The sequence below is a fragment of the Protopterus annectens genome, chromosome 16.part0 (genome assembly GCF_019279795.1).
Source record: "Protopterus annectens isolate FY-2018-M chromosome 16.part0, PAN1.0, whole genome shotgun sequence".
Classification (NCBI taxonomy): domain Eukaryota; kingdom Metazoa; phylum Chordata; order Ceratodontiformes; family Protopteridae; genus Protopterus; species Protopterus annectens.
Window position 1 is genome coordinate 98,192,863 of NC_056750.1, and position 16,896 is coordinate 98,209,758.

At 44.2% G+C, this 16,896-nt stretch overlaps 1 protein-coding gene across 5 annotated transcripts in view; it reads right to left on the reverse strand.

The window, feature by feature from the left end:
• The window catches only part of LOC122790431 (C-terminal-binding protein 2-like), a 1,897,537-nt gene that overhangs the window by 1,430,226 nt on the left and 450,415 nt on the right, over positions 1–16,896 (reverse strand). For all 5 annotated transcript variants that reach the window (XM_044057965.1, XM_044057966.1, XM_044057962.1 and 2 more), the window contains one exon: positions 11,502–11,656. In XM_044057965.1, the coding sequence (XP_043913900.1) occupies positions 11,502–11,656 (155 nt within the window). The remainder of the gene's footprint in view (positions 1–11,501; positions 11,657–16,896) is intronic.

Sequence of the window (16,896 nt, forward strand, 5' to 3'; positions counted from 1 at the left end):
GTTGTAATGTTTGGAAAATGTATGCACGGAGCTCCATGTAGCAGCTTCTAAAATGTCCTTTGTTGCCACTCCTCTTAAAAAGGCTGTGGAGGTGGCTGTAGCTCTGGTGGAATGTGGCCTGATGTCAGCTGGCACAGTTTTTCCATGAAGAGAGTAGCAGAATCGAATGCAATTTCCAATCCATTTAGAAATTGTCTGTTTGGAAATTGCTTTTCCCTGCAATCCAGCAGCGCAAGCTACAAAAAGCTGGTCAGATTTTCTGAAAGACTTTGTTCTGTCCAAGTAGTAGCGCAACTGTCTGTGCATGTCCAAGGTGTGCAGAAGTCTCTCTGCTTTATTTTGAGGATTGGGAAAGAAGGTAGACAGGTGAATAGCTTGATTCAGGGACACCCTGGATACCACCTTTGGCATGAATGACGGATTGGTTCTCAAAGAAACTCTGTCCTGATGAAAAATGAGAAATGGTTGTATTGCCATAAGGGCCTGTAGCTCAGAGACTCTTCTTGCTGAGGTTACTGCGAGAAGGAAAGCTGTCTTCCAAGACAGAAATTTCAACTCTGAAGATGCTGCTGGTTCAAAGGGAGGAAGAGTTATTTTCCAACATGAAGTTGAGGTCCCATGCAGGCACTGGTGGTTTCCTTGGAGGGTTGATGTTCTTTATACCTCTTAGAAACTGTCTTAGCAATGGGTGAGAAAATACAGGCGGATCAGTGTTATATTTGGCAGATATTGCTGAAGCATGTATTTTTATGGAAGAATATGAAAGGCCATTGTGGAGCATTTCAGCCAAGTATTCTAGGATCTGTGGAATGCTCATCACTGATGGGTCTTGACCCTTTTTGCTGTTCCAGATAAGAAATCTCTTCCATTTTGCCTAGTTTGTTTTTCTAGTGGAAGGTCTGCACACCTCCAGGATGATATATTTTACCCTTTTGGAAAGTGTATCCTGAGGAATAGTCATGGAATCTTCCAAGCTGTCAGCTTCAATGTTTTCAAGCTGGGGTGTAGTGTCCTGTAATTGTGCTGTGTCAGAAGAAGTGGCCATTGAGGAAGGAGCCACGGATTGGTGTGTGTCAAGCTCCGTAGCAGTGGGTACCAGTGTTGTCTTGGCCAGTCTGGAGCCATCAGTATGACTTTCGGTTGCTCTGTCTTGATCTTTAGTAACACCTTGGTCATCAAAGGAAGAGGTGGGAAGGCATATAGTGTTAGAGAGTTCCAACTGAAGGAGAGAGCGTCCACCTTCCATGCTTGAGGATGTTATGTCCTTGTGCAAAACTTTTTCAGATGGTGATTGAGGTGGGAGGCAAAAAGATCTATGTCCGGCCTTCCCCATGCTTGAGTTATTTGTAAGAAAAGGTCTGGATGCAACATCCATTTCGTGTGGATCCATGATGTTTCTGCTTAGGCTGTCCGCCAGAACATTGTCCTTCCCTGGTACAAACTGGGATTGTAGCTCTATTTTCAATTGTAGGGAAATATCCCAGAGATTCATTGCCAGTCTGCAAAGAGGGTAGGAATGGGTACCTCCTTGCTTGTTTATGTACCACATAACTGTGGTATTGTCTGTCTTTATTAGTAGATGGCCCTGATGCATGAACCTTTCGAAGGCCTTGATTGCATGTATCACTGCCAGCATTTCTTTTTGGTTGATGTGCAGGTGCTTTTCATTGTCCTTGAATGCATCTGCCCTCCATGTGCACCCCCCATCCATGGTCTGAGGCGTCTGTTGTTATGGTTTGACTTGTATGAGGCTTGCTGAAAGGCAGACCTTTGTTTATCTGGCTTGCTTGAGCCCACCACAGAAATTTCTTTTGAAGGCATGGAATGAGTGGGATCAATGCTTCCAGGCTGTGGCTGTGTTGAGACCATAGACTTTTTAGATACCATTGTAGTTTCCTCATATGCAGCCTTGCGTGTGGAATCAGAAGAATGCAAGATGCCATGAAACCCAGGGCCTGCAGGATTTTCCTTGCAGTCATCTGGGTGTGTTGCCAATTTTCTGAAGTATTCTGGTAATTGTTTTTGTTTTTCTTTTGTCAGAAACGCCATCTGGGTGTTTGTGTCCAGTCTGACACCAGGAAAGGTATTTGTTGGGATGGTACGAGACTTGATTTCTGAATATTGACTGTGTATCCCAAGGCCTGCAGTAGGTGAATGACATAGTTCAAGTTTTTTAACAAGGCTTGTTGGCTGTCCGCTTGTATAAGGCAGTTGTCCAGGTAAGGGTATATTTGTATCCCCTGAAGTCTGCAATGTGCAATTACTGATGCCAGGCATTTCGTGAACACTCTGGGCGCAGTAGATAAGCCAAAGGGCAATGCTGAGAATTGATGATGCTCTGAGCCTGCAAGAAATCTGAGGTATCTTCTGCAACTTTGTCTGACTGGGACATGCAGGTATGCCTCCTTCAGGTCCAGAGTTACCAGCCAAGACCCCTTGCCCAGCATGGGAAGGAGTTGCTGTAAAGTCAACATTTTGAATTTTGGCACAATAAGGTAAGTATTCAGTGCGGACAAGTCCAGAATGGGTCTCCATTGGTTTTCTTTTCTTGGAACAAGGAACAGTCTTGAATAAAATCCTTGGCCTTGTTCTGCAGAAGGAACCTTTTCTATTGCTCTTATTTGAAGTAGGTTTGTTATTTGTTTGAGTGCCTCTGCCCTTTGATTTGGTGGCAGGTTTGGCCTGCCATGTCTTGTTGGTAGTGTATGAAAATGGAATTTGTATCCTTTGTCTATTATGTACAGTATCCATTTGTCCTTTGTAATATTGTGCCAATTTTGTGAGAATAAAAATAATTTTCCGCCCAAAGGTGCTTCTAATTGAGCCCTGGATGGCGGAGTCAAAGTCAAGTCATTGAGATTGTCCCTGCGGAGCAGTGGAAGGTCCTGCCCCACCTCTCTTGTTTGGAGGCTGCCATTGACGTCCTCTGTAGGAGCCTCGAGTTTGCCCTCTGCCTCTGCCACGTCTGTTTTTGCCTCTGACATTTGTGTGCATCTGGAAAGGACCAATGCTTAGAAGGGCAATTCCTGCTGAATCTTGGAGGCTGTACCTGGAGGAAATATTTGACTGTTTGCACTGATTTTGCCTTTTCCTCTATTTTCTTTAAAACCTCTTGTGCAGTAGCACCAAATAGCTTATGTTTCTCTAGTGGTGCGTCCAAAAGCTTAATTTTCACATGGTCTGGCAATGTTTGTTCCTTTAACCAAGCATGTCTGCATATGACCGCACCTGTCATTGCTGCTCTACATGAAGCTTCCAATGCATCATATCCACACTGAAGGAAATGGTTGCTAACCTGCTGAGTATTATGAACCAATTCCTGTAACCCCTTTCTATCTAATGGTTCAGGGGAAGCCAATTTCTTTTGCAAGTCATCCAACATGTATTCCTGATACTGAATCATAGGAAATTGACAATTTAATGCTCGCATAGAAAGGGTGGAAGATGTATATACTTTCTTGCCCCACCCTTCTAAAGCCCTAGAATCTCTTTCCGAAGGAAGTGGATTCTTAGCAGTAGTGGAGGAAACCCCTTTAGGCCCCTGAGAAATAGTTTCAGGGTCAGCAGTATGGCCCTTATACAGAAATTGATGTGTGTCTGGGACCCTGTCGTACCTGTCTGGCTTGACAGAAGGAGGGGGGAGTCAGGGGAAACACTAGATTCTAAGTACACATCATCTAAAACATTTAAAACTGGAGGAATAGCTAAGGGTCTATGCTGAGGTAGCTTTAAAAATTCCCTTAACCTTTTCCTAGAATCTGAGTATTCTTGGCCTTGCCATTTGAAGTGTTCCCTCATGGAATGAAGCGTTTCCCCAAAGGAAAACTCCTCAGGAGGAGAAGCAGAGGGAATGGATTCCTCCGCATCAGAATCCTTGTAGGCCGGGAAGGCCTCCTCCTGGTAGTCTGAATGTGCAGAATCACCTGAGGCCTCATCGGAGGACTGGGGATCTACCTGCTCAACCCTAGGCCTCTTGACAGAAGGCGGCTGAGAGCCTCTATCTGGATGTGGCTGAGAACCCCTAATTAAAGAAATAAGGTCCTCAGCTAAACTTAAAATTTGAGAACCAGAAGTGGATCCCAGAGAAACAGATCTTGGAGGGAGAGACAGCCTGTTTGTCAGCCTTAGCACGTGTGTAGGCCTTAATGGACATAGACACTGGAGGCCTGGCAGCCCCACGTGCTGGAGTAGATTTATCCACTGAAACGGTGTTAGAAATATCCTGGGCTACGGTCTCAGAGGGGAGAACAGAAACCGGCACCGAGCTGGCCTCCGGTACCGAAGTAACCGGTGGGGCGGTGTCGTCGGTCTGTAGCGGTTGTGAAACCGGCTCAGAAGAGACCGAGACACTCGCGGTAGGCCTAAGCGTGGTGTCGGCCGAGACCGCGGGTGTCGGTCCTTATCCTTCCATTTTTTAGATAAATGTGCTTCGGAAGCTCCGACGGCATGATATAACAGAAATCTTCCCCAAAATAATCCTGTGCAGACTCTGTCCGACGCCTAAGAGTGCGTTTATTGAAAGAAGCACAAGCTGTACAGGCCGAGACGTTGTGTTCTGGGCCTAGGCAGGGTAAGCAGTAAGTGTGGAAATCCTTATGAGGTATTTGTTTCCCACAAGTTAAACAACTATTAACTTTTACAGTTTTATCAGACATCGGCTGAGGCAAGAAAAGGTCCCCAACGGGGTACTTAGCTTTTTTGAAGACTTCAGTAGCTGCAAACACAGGAGCTGGTCGACCGGCACTTGCGAACTGCTTCTGCTTTGGGCGCCGCGCGGCAAGAAAGACTGAAGATGGCGTTGGCTGACGCTTTTATACCCCAGGCGCTCTGACGTTGGGGAAAGGGCGACATCAGCCGACGCCGGACCCAGACTTTGGAATCCGGCCGACCGAAGGGCTGCCTGAGGCAGGACAACCCATATGTCAGGACTGCAGTTGCATCCTTGAAGGACATCTCTAGTATAGGCCATAGGGGCTTGGTAAGGATCAATATTGTTTTTAGAGGCCCATATAGAACATTTTTTTTCCATTTGCTAAGGTACAGCTTCCTCGTAGAGGATTTATGAGAGGATAAGAGAATTTACTTCATCTCATAGGAAAAGTTATGAAACCTGGCTATGATGGGAATTGGAGCAGCCAAGCTGTCAGCTTCAGGGATTGCAGAGGGATGAAGTTCCCCCGAGTGCGTCAGAAGGTCCGGAACTGGGTCAGGAATCCAAGGGTCCTCCAAAAGATGAAGTCAAAGGAAGGGGAACCAAAACTGATGACACCAATGAGGGGCTATTAGAATGATGGTCCTTCCCAGAGTTATTGCTTTCTGTAGAACCTTGGGTATCAACGGGATTGGTGGAAAAGCATAGAGGAGACCCGGAGGCCAATCGTGAATGAGTGAGTCCCTGGGGGCTTCTCCTGGAGGAGGAATCGGGGCAAAGTAGCTTCTGCATTTCATGTTCACGTGACTGGCAAAGAGGCCGCAGCAAGGCTGGCCCCACCTGCAGAAAATCCTGTCCGCTATTTCTTTCTTGAGGGACCACTCGTGGGGAAACAAAATTGCTCTGCTCAGCTTGTCTGCTATCACATTGGATTTCCCCAGGATGTGTGTTGCTAACAGAAAGCACTGGGTGGATATAGCTCACTGCTGTACTCTTAGGGCCTTGCGACAAAGGGGATATGACCTGGTTCCTCGTTTGTTCAGGTACCAGACCACTGACATGTTTGTCTGAATCTCAATCATACCCAGAGGAAGTGTGTCCTGGAAGTACTGCAACACCAAAAATACTGCTCATCTCTAAGACATTGATATGCAATATGTCTCTTGATCGGTCCATGTGCCTTGGGCTGTCCTTCCCTGAAAAGGCACCCCTAACCCACCCTATCAGGGAAGCGTCTGTGGTCACTGTGGCTGCTGGTGGAGGTAAAACTAAGGGACGTCCTATCATGACATGAAGTGAGGTCAACCACCACTGAAAATCCTTTTCGCAGTAGTTTGTGATCATTATCAGGTGAGACATACGAAGCTCTTGGTAAGACCATTGAGTGGACAACAGCCATTGCAGTATCCGCATTTGCATAGGACCTAGCGGTATGGCCAGAATTGCTGCTGCCATCATACCTAACAATTTTAGAACTTCTGATGCTGGAGCCTTGTTTCTGAATATCAGAATGCGGACCTGCTGAATGAGTAGTAAGACTCTTTCTACTGGAAGTCTTAGTGTGGTGGTGGTGGTGTCCAGTTCTGCTCCGATAAAGACGATATACTGCAATGGCGACAAGGCAAATTTTTCTGAGTTTATTGTAATGCCCAGCAGGTTGCAAAGTGACAGAGTGGTTTCCCTGGCTTGAATGAGTTGATGCCTGGTGGTGGCAGTGAGGAGCCAATTGTCTAGGTAAGGAAACACCTGGAATCCTAAACGTCTCAGGTGAGCCATGACCACTGCCATACATTTGGTGAACACTCTGGGGGCTGTAGTGAGACCAAAGGGCAGGACTCGAAACTGGTAATGACTGGCTCCCAGCCAAAAGCACAGATGATCCCTGGATGGCCTGGCCATTTTTATGTGGTAGTACACATCCTGGAGATCTATCGCGCACATCCAATTGTCATTCCCTAAGAAAGGAAGTATCGACTGAAGCGTGACCATCCAAAACTACTCTTTCTTGACAGATTTGTTTAGCCTGCTGAGGTCCAGTATAGTTCTCCAGTCCACTGTCTTTTTTGGAATTAAAAAGAATCTTGAGTAAGTTCCGGATCCTGTCTGGTCTGCTGGGACTGGTTGGATGATTCTTTCTTAGCAATGTTTGGACCTCTACTGTTGCTCATTCCCTGTAACTGGGTGGAACGTCTGGGATTTGTCTCGTCGGTGGAGGGGGTGTGGCAAATGGAATAAAGTATCCTCTGGAACTGTTACTTTGTACCCAGTTGTCATTTATTTTGAGCCAGGCATCTGGGTACAAAGATAAGTGACCGCTGACTGCCTCCAGAGCAGGACAATCGGGCCTCCTTTCACGAGCACTGGTAGGGCTTCCCAAAGAAGTTACCTCTGTCGCCCTGGTTTTGCAAACTCCCTCTGCAGCGAGGGTGGCGTCTTCCATTATTGCCCCCTCCTCTGCCCCTTGAGGGGGGTTCACCACGTATGCCCTGAAAGGATTCTTGGGTTTTTCAGAACCACATTTTCCCTGCCCTTCGACCCTTGGTGTAGGGTTCTGGTATAGGTGGAAAAATGGACTCAGACGGCAAATCGTCTTTCCCTCCTGTTCACACCTGGTTAAAGTTTCCTTAACTTTGGACCCGAAAAGGGACGCGCCATCAAAAGGGGTATTCACAAAGGATAACTTGAAGCGTTCCGCGAAGGAACACAAGCGCATCCAGGAGTGCCTCCTAAGAGCAACTCCTGTACCTACTGCCCTGCTCGTTCCATTAGCTGCATATGAAATGAGGCGCATGGACAAGTTAACAATGGAGTTGAGGGTAGCAAGCTGGAAGGCAACTTTGTCTGTAGCTCCTCCAGCTACTGTACCCTGAAGAGTACCTCCCAGCTCTTTAAGGAGATCTCTTTGTAGTCTTGTGAAATGGGTTAAGTAGTTAAGCGGAGTGAAAAAGTCGCTGAACTAAACATGCGCTTCCCATATCTATCAATGATCCTGGAATCTGTTAGGAGGATGGACAGAAGAGGAAGTATCTGACATTTCCTTTTTGGTGGCTGCCGCCACCACTATGGCATCAACTGGCACACCTTTGGTGTCCAGAGACTCCCACGCCCTTCGTGAAACCAACTGTATAAGTTCATCGAAGGGCAGAGACACCCAAGAGGTGGAGAGCTGAGACCCAAAAGCCTTCAGGAGAACAGACTCTTTCAGTAGGGTTTGTGGACTGCCAGTCACCCCCCCTGCATAAGGATTCCAAGTATCACTGCAAATGAGATATCCTCAGAGGGGGACCATGGGAGCCCTTCTGATTCACCCAAGTCGGTATCAGATGTTAGGCACTCCTGAAGGGAGTCTAGATGTTTCCTCTTACAAACTCTCTTCCTGGAAACCTCATCAGTGGGAGCCTTCTGATGAGATCTTGGAAGAGCATGGGCCAACCAATGGGGCTTCCTGGGGCTCTGGGGCGCTACACCTGGCCAGGATCTGTGAAACGGAAGCAGGCACAGGCGCTTTTGGGGAGGAAGAAGCCGGACCGGAGGTAGAGGATGTCTTAGGAGACATAACTCTCCTCATGGCATCAAAGGCACTCCTGCTCAGATGCAAAGGGACCGACTGATCAGAGAAAACAGTCGATACCCCCCAGCACCGGGACAGTGGGCTCAGAGCCAGAAGTAGGAGCAGAGCTCATCAGAGCTATAGCCCCAAGAGGCAACTGGAACAGACAAGTCGGTCTGACTATCCTACCCGGACCCAACCACAAAGTGCCGGCTCCTAGAGTCCTCGATCGGTACTGAGGACGTCAGAGTGAATCGAGCTGAAGACAGTGGAGCAGGAGTCAGCTCTGAACGCTCCATAAATAAACAAGTCTGACTTCTCTGGCTCCGAAGGACCAGTATGGCTCGGAAGAGGTAGAGTTGTAGCTGGCATTAAAGGTCTTAGACTACGAAGCCATTCGGGTTGGAGCCGATAAGATTTTTGCGAAGGCCGGTGCCCGTTTTGTTTGAAATGTGAGGACAAAATTTGTTTCTGTCGATATGCTTGGGCTCCGCCCATTGGAAGTTACAGTGCAAACTTCTGGCGATCTATTGGAGTGAATGAGTTAAGGAGGATTCCAGATGGACATCCTCCACTACTTCCAGAATAAAGTAAAAAGCCAAAGGCTTGTGCTCAGGCTAGTACAAAAACTCCCTAACTCTCATTTGTTTGTGGGAAGTCTTGAGCTTCCCAGTGAAAGTGTTCTCATGGCATGGAGGGTCTCGCCAAAGGTGAAATCCTCAGTTGGAGAAGCAGAAGGGATGACTTCCTCAGAAACAGAATATTTATAAAATGTCAGAATCAGAATCCTTGTAATATCCATAGCAGCGGCATTCCTTAGAGCCAGAGACCTCAAGGTCCGTGTCCTCCTCAGAAAGAAGGGGATGCTAGTAAATTTCTGGGGTCAGTCTCTCTCTTCCTTTTCCCGTGGAAAGTAGCCACTGGAGCCTGCTTTGAGCTGACTATAGAGATCAAGTCCTCAACTAGTTTAATTAAATCCTGCTGGGACCCCTGTGAAGTGGGGCCAGAAGACCTAGCTGAAGGCCTCAATGCAGAAGACTTACTAGGGTGGCTAAGGCCTTTGGCCTAAGGGCGCCTGACGACCTGATGCTGGTCTCTCCTGGAGTGTTGAATGAGCTGCACTAGCCAGAGGCCTAGTAGCAGAGTCTCCAGGGGGTGTACACTCATCGGAAGCCAAAGCCTGCAGAGTGGTCCTGGACCCAAAGAGCAAATGTCAAGGCTTTATGCAGAGGATGGTACTGACATCATGTCAGACTCCAAAAGGGTCTCGAGAAGCATGAGTCAAGGGTACAGAAAAAGCAGGGCGCTGCATAAGCATCTCATCTTGCTCAACACCTCACCTTGCTCAACAATCACAAACCTAGAGGGAGAAGCAGGCGGAGAATGAGTCATCCAAAGACCTAAGCTTTTGTTCATTTTTCTTTCTTTCTTGCACTTAGCCAGGTCAGATTCATAACTACCAACAAGCACCATAGACAAAACAGCAGGTTGCTGGCTAAGGAATGTTGCTAGAAATTCAGCCCTACACCTAACAGTCCTGGTATTAAAACATGCACAAAAACTGGTGACGTCGTGGTCTGGCCCTAGGCAAGTAACACAAATGGAATGAAAGTCTGTGTGGGATCCGTTTACCACAACAGAGACTGTTATTAACTTTATCGGTCATGAGCAAAGGAAAGAAAAAAGTTCCCCAACTGGGCACTTACCTTGTCCAAATACACTTCTCTTTGGTATGGACCAGCCAAACACACAGCTTCTGGCTCCGTGGCAAGAAAAGACTGATTTCATGACGCAGGCTGGCTACCTTTATACCAGAGTGTACTGACATAGGTCAGAGAGTCTTCCAGCTTGGGAGCCAGAAATAATTTTCTCTGGTAGTCGGGCCAGCCGAGGGCTTTCACGGCAGGAAATCACAATAGTCAGGACTGCAATAGTGAAACATGAAGAACATCTGCACTGGAATTTGTGCTGGAATTAATAAAGCATTGTTACTTCAAAACATAGATAAAAAAAATTTGGCAACAACATGCACCTTCTGAACAAATAGTATGAAACTTAATTTCTGTCATTACTGATCAACTGTAACAGTCAGTGATTTACCCAAAAAATAAGTCAAGACATTTTACAAAAAACAGGGAAAAATACAAGACAAAATTAGGGACGTTTTGATAAATTCTGTGCACTTGAAAGGTAGGTGTATGCCCAATGTAAAACTAATGCAAAATCCATCATTGCAATGCGCTGTCTTAATAGTAATGAAAAAACACTACATATTTCTCCTGAAAAAGGCAGTTACTTTTATTCCTACAATTACAACTGCCCTCTGTTTTAGACTCATATGCAGTAAAAGTATGATGCACAAGAATAAAGATGTGCACGCATTTTACAACTGGAAACAGTTAAATACATTTTGTAAATGGAGATAATGATCTGAAGTTCCCTACATTTCAAATAATTGCAGAGATACAGTACTTTATGGCCTGCTATCAGCAGTATTCTTATATCCATCTACGTATTCTTGTCTTTAAGTGATATCTGCTATTTTAAATGTTATAACAAAATATACACTTATTGTGGCAAATATTCAAACTTTTGAGATTCTACTGTTCGACTTCCCCTACTACAATTAGGTCATTAAGTACTCAATATAAAGCAGACCATCACTATGAATATAAAGCAGATCATCACACTATCTTCTACCAAAAATTTAACATATCCTAAAGCCACAAACATGGACCATCACTGGAAATCAATGTCAAACTTAGGCCAGGAAAAGACGCCTGAAACTGACATACTGCAACACTCGCAAAGTAGCCACTTAATGCTGTTATGTCAAGCAAAAAAAGGTACGTCTCTGTATAAACTTGACATTATTATTGACTGTGGCACAAAAATGCTATTAGTTATTTTCACTCATTAAAGATAAGTAGCTTCTTTGCTTTTGAAGTTGGGAACTCAAGCTGTGGATGCTTTATAATTATACCACAAAATTCTGTGAAAACTGCATAAAAGTTGTAAAAATATTTTGGACACAGGTTTTCACACAAACAAAACAAACAGTAGTGTGAGGACAGGCCACTCAGTCAGCAGTAGAGGGGTTACATCTCCCAGTTCTCTATTATTTCTCAAGTTTAACAATGTAGTCTTGGTAAACATGTCTCCCCCTTTTTTAAGAATGTAACCATTGGTGGACTTGATCTACATTACGAAGTATACTTCCCTTCTCTTCCTCACATTTTGTGAAAGCCACACTAAGCTACATTTATCACCAAAGCATCTTGAAATTACAGTTGACATTACCTTCTCATGAATCTCTTGAGTGGACTGTGCATCACAAAACGCAACTGTGGCTACATCTTTCAGGATGGGCATCTCCACTGTGCAGTCCCTTCCATCAAGCAAGGCAACAAGAGGTCTCGGATGCATAGGGCCATTTGGAATTGGAGGTCGAATACCTGTAACAGACAACAACCCTTCAACTTGTGTAGACACAAGAAGCTTTTCAATAATGCTGAAAACAGAGCCAAGGCTAATTAATGAAGAACTGGTATAGACACAAGACAAGTGGTTCCCACAACATAGGAAGGACAGTGTAACAAAGTGTTCAGCATTGGTAAGAACAGGGAAGAGAGTCATCTCTGATGACATGGATATGAACTAAACAAACTGTGAATAAATGGAAGTCCTTAGTAACACAAAAAAAGACAAAAATCTTGAATGTTAAAAGGGCAGACCACTACAGAGGTTAGGCACTGGCTGCACAAGAGAGGTCTGACAGGTAATAGGGTGCAAAAGGCCCTAATAATACAAGATTAACAGACCTTAGCATACACCTAAAATAATGAATGGAGCAGAAAGAAAATGAAAAGGATATATTTAACATTACGATAGACTTGTAAAAAGGTCTATCTTCCTTTAGAGCTGATACTATAGGAATGATAAGGGCTCGGAAGATAAAGTTCTGTCAAGCTACCTGGAACCTATTCCTACTCTACCCTTGACACCATGCAACACATCACTAACTTCTTTGGTAAACAGTGAGAGAAACAGAAAAAAAAGAAAGGAAAAGACATGCATCTTTGGAAAAAAGAGCAACAGTGAAAGGTACTGAGAAAAAAGTGTTACTATGAACCTTTTTTCTTGCATTAAATTTCTATCACTATGACTAAATACAACACTAATAATTTTTAAAAGATGCATTTTGATAACCTTTAGGACAGAGTCCCCAGCTAATCCTCTCAATGGCTACAGTCATGGAAACATACTGCAGACGATAGTAGACTTACAAACAAAAAAACAAATCAGTTTACAATATCTTGAAAAGGTGTTCAGAGAAATCCAATCTAGGGCTAGTCAAGTACAATTAATTCTGGCATTGTGTAATCAGCTGTAGGGATTACAAGAAGAGGCCTTCCATATTTTTCAAGGCAGAATTCAAAGCAATAAGCTAACAATTTGGAAAGACAAAGCTTACACTCTTTCCTACCCACAATGAGTTACCGAACAGTACAAACAAAAGGTTAATTCAGTTAAAGATTATTATTATGACCATGTAAATTCTAAGCTCTCTGCAAATACCCATAAAATGCTGCAGGTATTCACCAAATGTTCCAACAGCTGAGAAGAAATACCATCCAGTTTACTGGCTGGACAGAATTCAACTTTCAGGTAATTTCTGCTACATGAAGGACAAGGCACTACCATTTCCTTATGAAAAACTGTCAGGCTTGACAGAAAGAGCTTGTCAATCAATTTTTCTTAGTATATACGACTACTACAAGCAACTTTTTTTTCCAAGATACGAACTTCAACATCCACAGAGAATGCATGTTTAACTAGTGGAAGAGTGAACTTACCATTCAGAAAAAAAAGTATATATCCCAAGGAGGGACAGACTGTCAAATAGGGGGAGGAGGTAGAAGGCACCACATAATAAAGCCTTGTAGACCTTAACTGAATCAAGAAGAGAGTCATCCAAATCCATAATGAAACTTCAAGCTGCATGTCAAATGATCTTCAGAGGAGAAACAAGTCCGGAGTCAAAAATTTGAGAGTCAAGAAAAGACTATGGGAATGGATGCTGTAATAGGACCAGAAAATAAAGGTCCATTTGTCCTATTAAGCTTTTTGGAAATTAAGTCTCTGACAGAAAGGAAGAGATGGACATACTGAAGACAGCATTTTTAGCTAAAAGGCAATCAACAGAACTGAAAAAGCCATGCTATCAGCCTCGGGGTATGAAGTTCAGGTGAGATTTGCCTGAATGATGAAAAATAACCATGTTGAAAAGAATGACAGAAGGGCTTCTGTAGTAGAAAAGATCTCAGAAAAAGAAACCAAGTAATATCAGGACCAAAAAGGAGGCATTAGCATAACCTCTCCTTGACTTTCTGGATTAATCTGATCACATGAACTGAGGGAAAGGGGGAAGTGTAAAGGTAATCTATCTAGTAGTTTGTGTGGTAGGACATCCCTCACAAGTATCACTGAAGAGGAGGGACAAGGGAAAAAAGCTGGGATACTTGACATTTGTCTGACAAACCCATCTGCCCACTGGTGTGCCCCAGAAGTGAAAGATTCTGACAATGACATTTGTGAAGATTTAGAAGACAGCACTTCAGTCTGTCCATCAGGCAAGTGAATTATGAAATCCTACTAGAAAACACATCAAGTTTTTTTTATGTCCAACTGTTGCATACACCTCCCGATAAAGAGGGTAAAAAATGCAACTTAGAAATGCTAATATACAAGGAACAGTAATGTTGTCTATGTGAATAAAGCTGAATCGCTGAATGAGAAAAGAAAGACCAGCAGACCTGCCCTCATTTACAACACACAGATAAGCAAGTTACAGCTCCTGAGGGAGCCAGGCACCACAGGAAGTCTCATGGTGTTAACTTTCTCCTAACTCCACTCCCAACCCAGAGCAAAGAAACAGATGAGGACTGTGGCCAAGGATGCTGGACCTTGAAGAAGCTCCCTCATTTTAGAAATAAGTTTTACAACCACCGAGCAGGATTTAGAAATGTAAGACGAGTTAAGACAGAGGCCCGAGAAGTTGAGGCCACTAGACTTTTACTGTCCAATGAATGGCTCTCATGTCAAATGCATCATAAGGATATACTCAAGATGCAATAATCCGAGGCATTCAACAAGTCTCTCCTGAAAAAACTGTGCTGAGAAAACTGTTGCAACTACCCTACTGAAAGTACTACAAACCTGTAAGCCAAAAAACTCAGATTGTAGCATTTAAGGTGCAATCTACAACTGTTAAGATATTGAAATGTAAGCAACTGGAAATTAAGGCTCACTCACTGTTACTTCAACAGAAGCAAGCACTTTGAGCAGACAGCCAGCGTGTGTACCACTTCCACCTAACATAGAGCAGCAATCAGCCAATCGTCTAAATCTGGGACTGTTTTGGCTCTCTACAGTGTTAGATGAGCTGCTATTACTGACATGCACTTAGAGGAAACCCTAGGGTGACGCAAGACCAAAGGGAATAGTCATGAAAGTACAGTTGTGCAAAATCTTACCATAACAGTTGAAGAACTTCTCTTCAAAGCTGTAGTACTCTTCACCCAAGGAATTTCCTGGCAAGGGCAGTCTAATGTCCGGCCAGTACACCAAAGCCTTCAGCTCTTATAGGCATCATATGTTACACGTATGCTCAAGGTGCACAAAGTAGGGCATAAAGGTGACAGTTGCAGATATTCAGAACTGAAAAAGCCTCGGAAGGAACATAATATCCTCATGAACAAATAAGAATATATGCTCCTGGAAGAAAATATAAAGAAAGAAAGAAGAAAGGCCCTTCGGCCAGGAGGGTGACTAGAACACACAGTAAGAGTCAGGAAGGAAGGAGGGACTGAATACTGCAACAGTGAAGAGGAGGAATTAAAGAAGTTATGTTATTACTGTAACGTTCCATGTTTGTTGTCCTTTATCTCACCTTCCTTCTGGTTGCATTCGGAGCCAATCTCTGCTCAGCCTCTGCCACTTCTAAAGCTCGAAGAGTCCTTATTGGCTTGAAGCTAATCCCTTACCCAAGCATGCATAGCGGTAGCTACCCAGATCTAATTTGTGAGAACTAACCACTAGATAGGAAAATTATGAATTACCTAATAAAAGAGTTAACTAAACAATAAAGGCTCCTTCTATCGACAACAACAGGACAAGCATGGTGAGAAAGAGAATACCAAAGGCTGAAAAGCAAAGGAAACTCAGCCAGATCAGCCAAAAGGGAAATTCCTCTCAATCATCCAGCATGGGGGAAGGAAGGAGGGAGGGACACAAGAAGGAAGATGAGACAAAGGACAACAAACATGGAATGTTATGTTAAGAATATATCTTCTTTATGTTATGTTGTCCATCACGCCTTCCTTCTTTCTGGCTGGGACAGCTTCCCTACCACCTAACTCCTGGGTGGCTCACTAGAAAGGAGACTTCAGAACCGAGGAACCAAAGGATGCCCTGTTCCTAGAGGCCATGTCCACTTTGTAATGAGTAATGACAGTATGGGGAGTAGCCCATGTTGCTGCCGCACAAATATTATCTAAAGGAAGCTTAGCTTGAAAGGCTATGGAGGTAGCCAAGGACCTAGTGGAATGTCCCCTCACTTTTCCTGGGACTGACATTCGGAGACTGAAATGTAAGTAATAGCATTAGACAGCCATTTTGAAAGAGTCACTTTGGAAACTGGTGAGCCTTGCTTGCTCAGAGAAGGATACAAACAGCTGATCTGATTTTCTGATGTCCTTGGTCCTTTGAAGGAAATTGTAGCTGCCTGTGGACATCCACTTGATGTAATTTGTACTCTGCCTTGTTGCCATAATTTGGAAAGAAAACAAGAAGTTCAATTGATTGATTCAAATTATTGTCTGAGCAGACTTTTGGTAAAATGGAAGGATTAGTTCTAAGAGATGCTCTCTCCTTGTGAAAGATCATACAAAGTGGGCGGATGGAAAGTGCCTGTTAACTCAAACCCGCTAGCTGATGTAACAGCAATCGGGAAGAGGGTTTTCCATGACAAGCACTGCAGTGGACAAGAAGAGGCTGGTTCAAAGGGAGGAAGGATCACAGCAGCTAGAACTAAGATTAACTCTCAACTCTCAAGGATGGAGAGGTTCTCAGATAGGAGGCCTTAACAGTGTAGCACCTTTCAAAAAGGCCTTGCATAACTTATGGGACATGACATTAGAACCTAGAAGGCCCACATGAAAATTATAAATCACAGCCAGTTGAACACGAATCGTAGCAGCAGCTGCTCCTTTTTCGAAGGTTTATGCCAGGAAGTCCACAAATTTTGCAATTGGAGCTGTAGAGAGATCAATGTATTTCTGCTCAGACCATAAGGAGAACCTCTTCCATTTACTAGCGTAAAGTTTCCTAGTTAGTTGGTTTATGGGAAGAGACTAAAATATGTTGAACCATAGGTGAGATATCTGGGAGCCTGGCTAAAATCTGAAGTGGAGAAACCAAGCTGTCAGCTTGAGAGTTTGAATGGAAGGATGAACAGCACCCAACTGATGCGTCAGGATGTCCGGAACCGGGTCCAGAATCCAAGGCTCCTCTCTCAGATAATGCCAAAGGAACGAAAACCATATCTGATGAGGCCAGTATGGAGCAATGAGGATCAGCTTGCAACTCAGCAACTTTGCTTTCTGAAGAACTTTTGGAATTAAAGGAAAGGGGG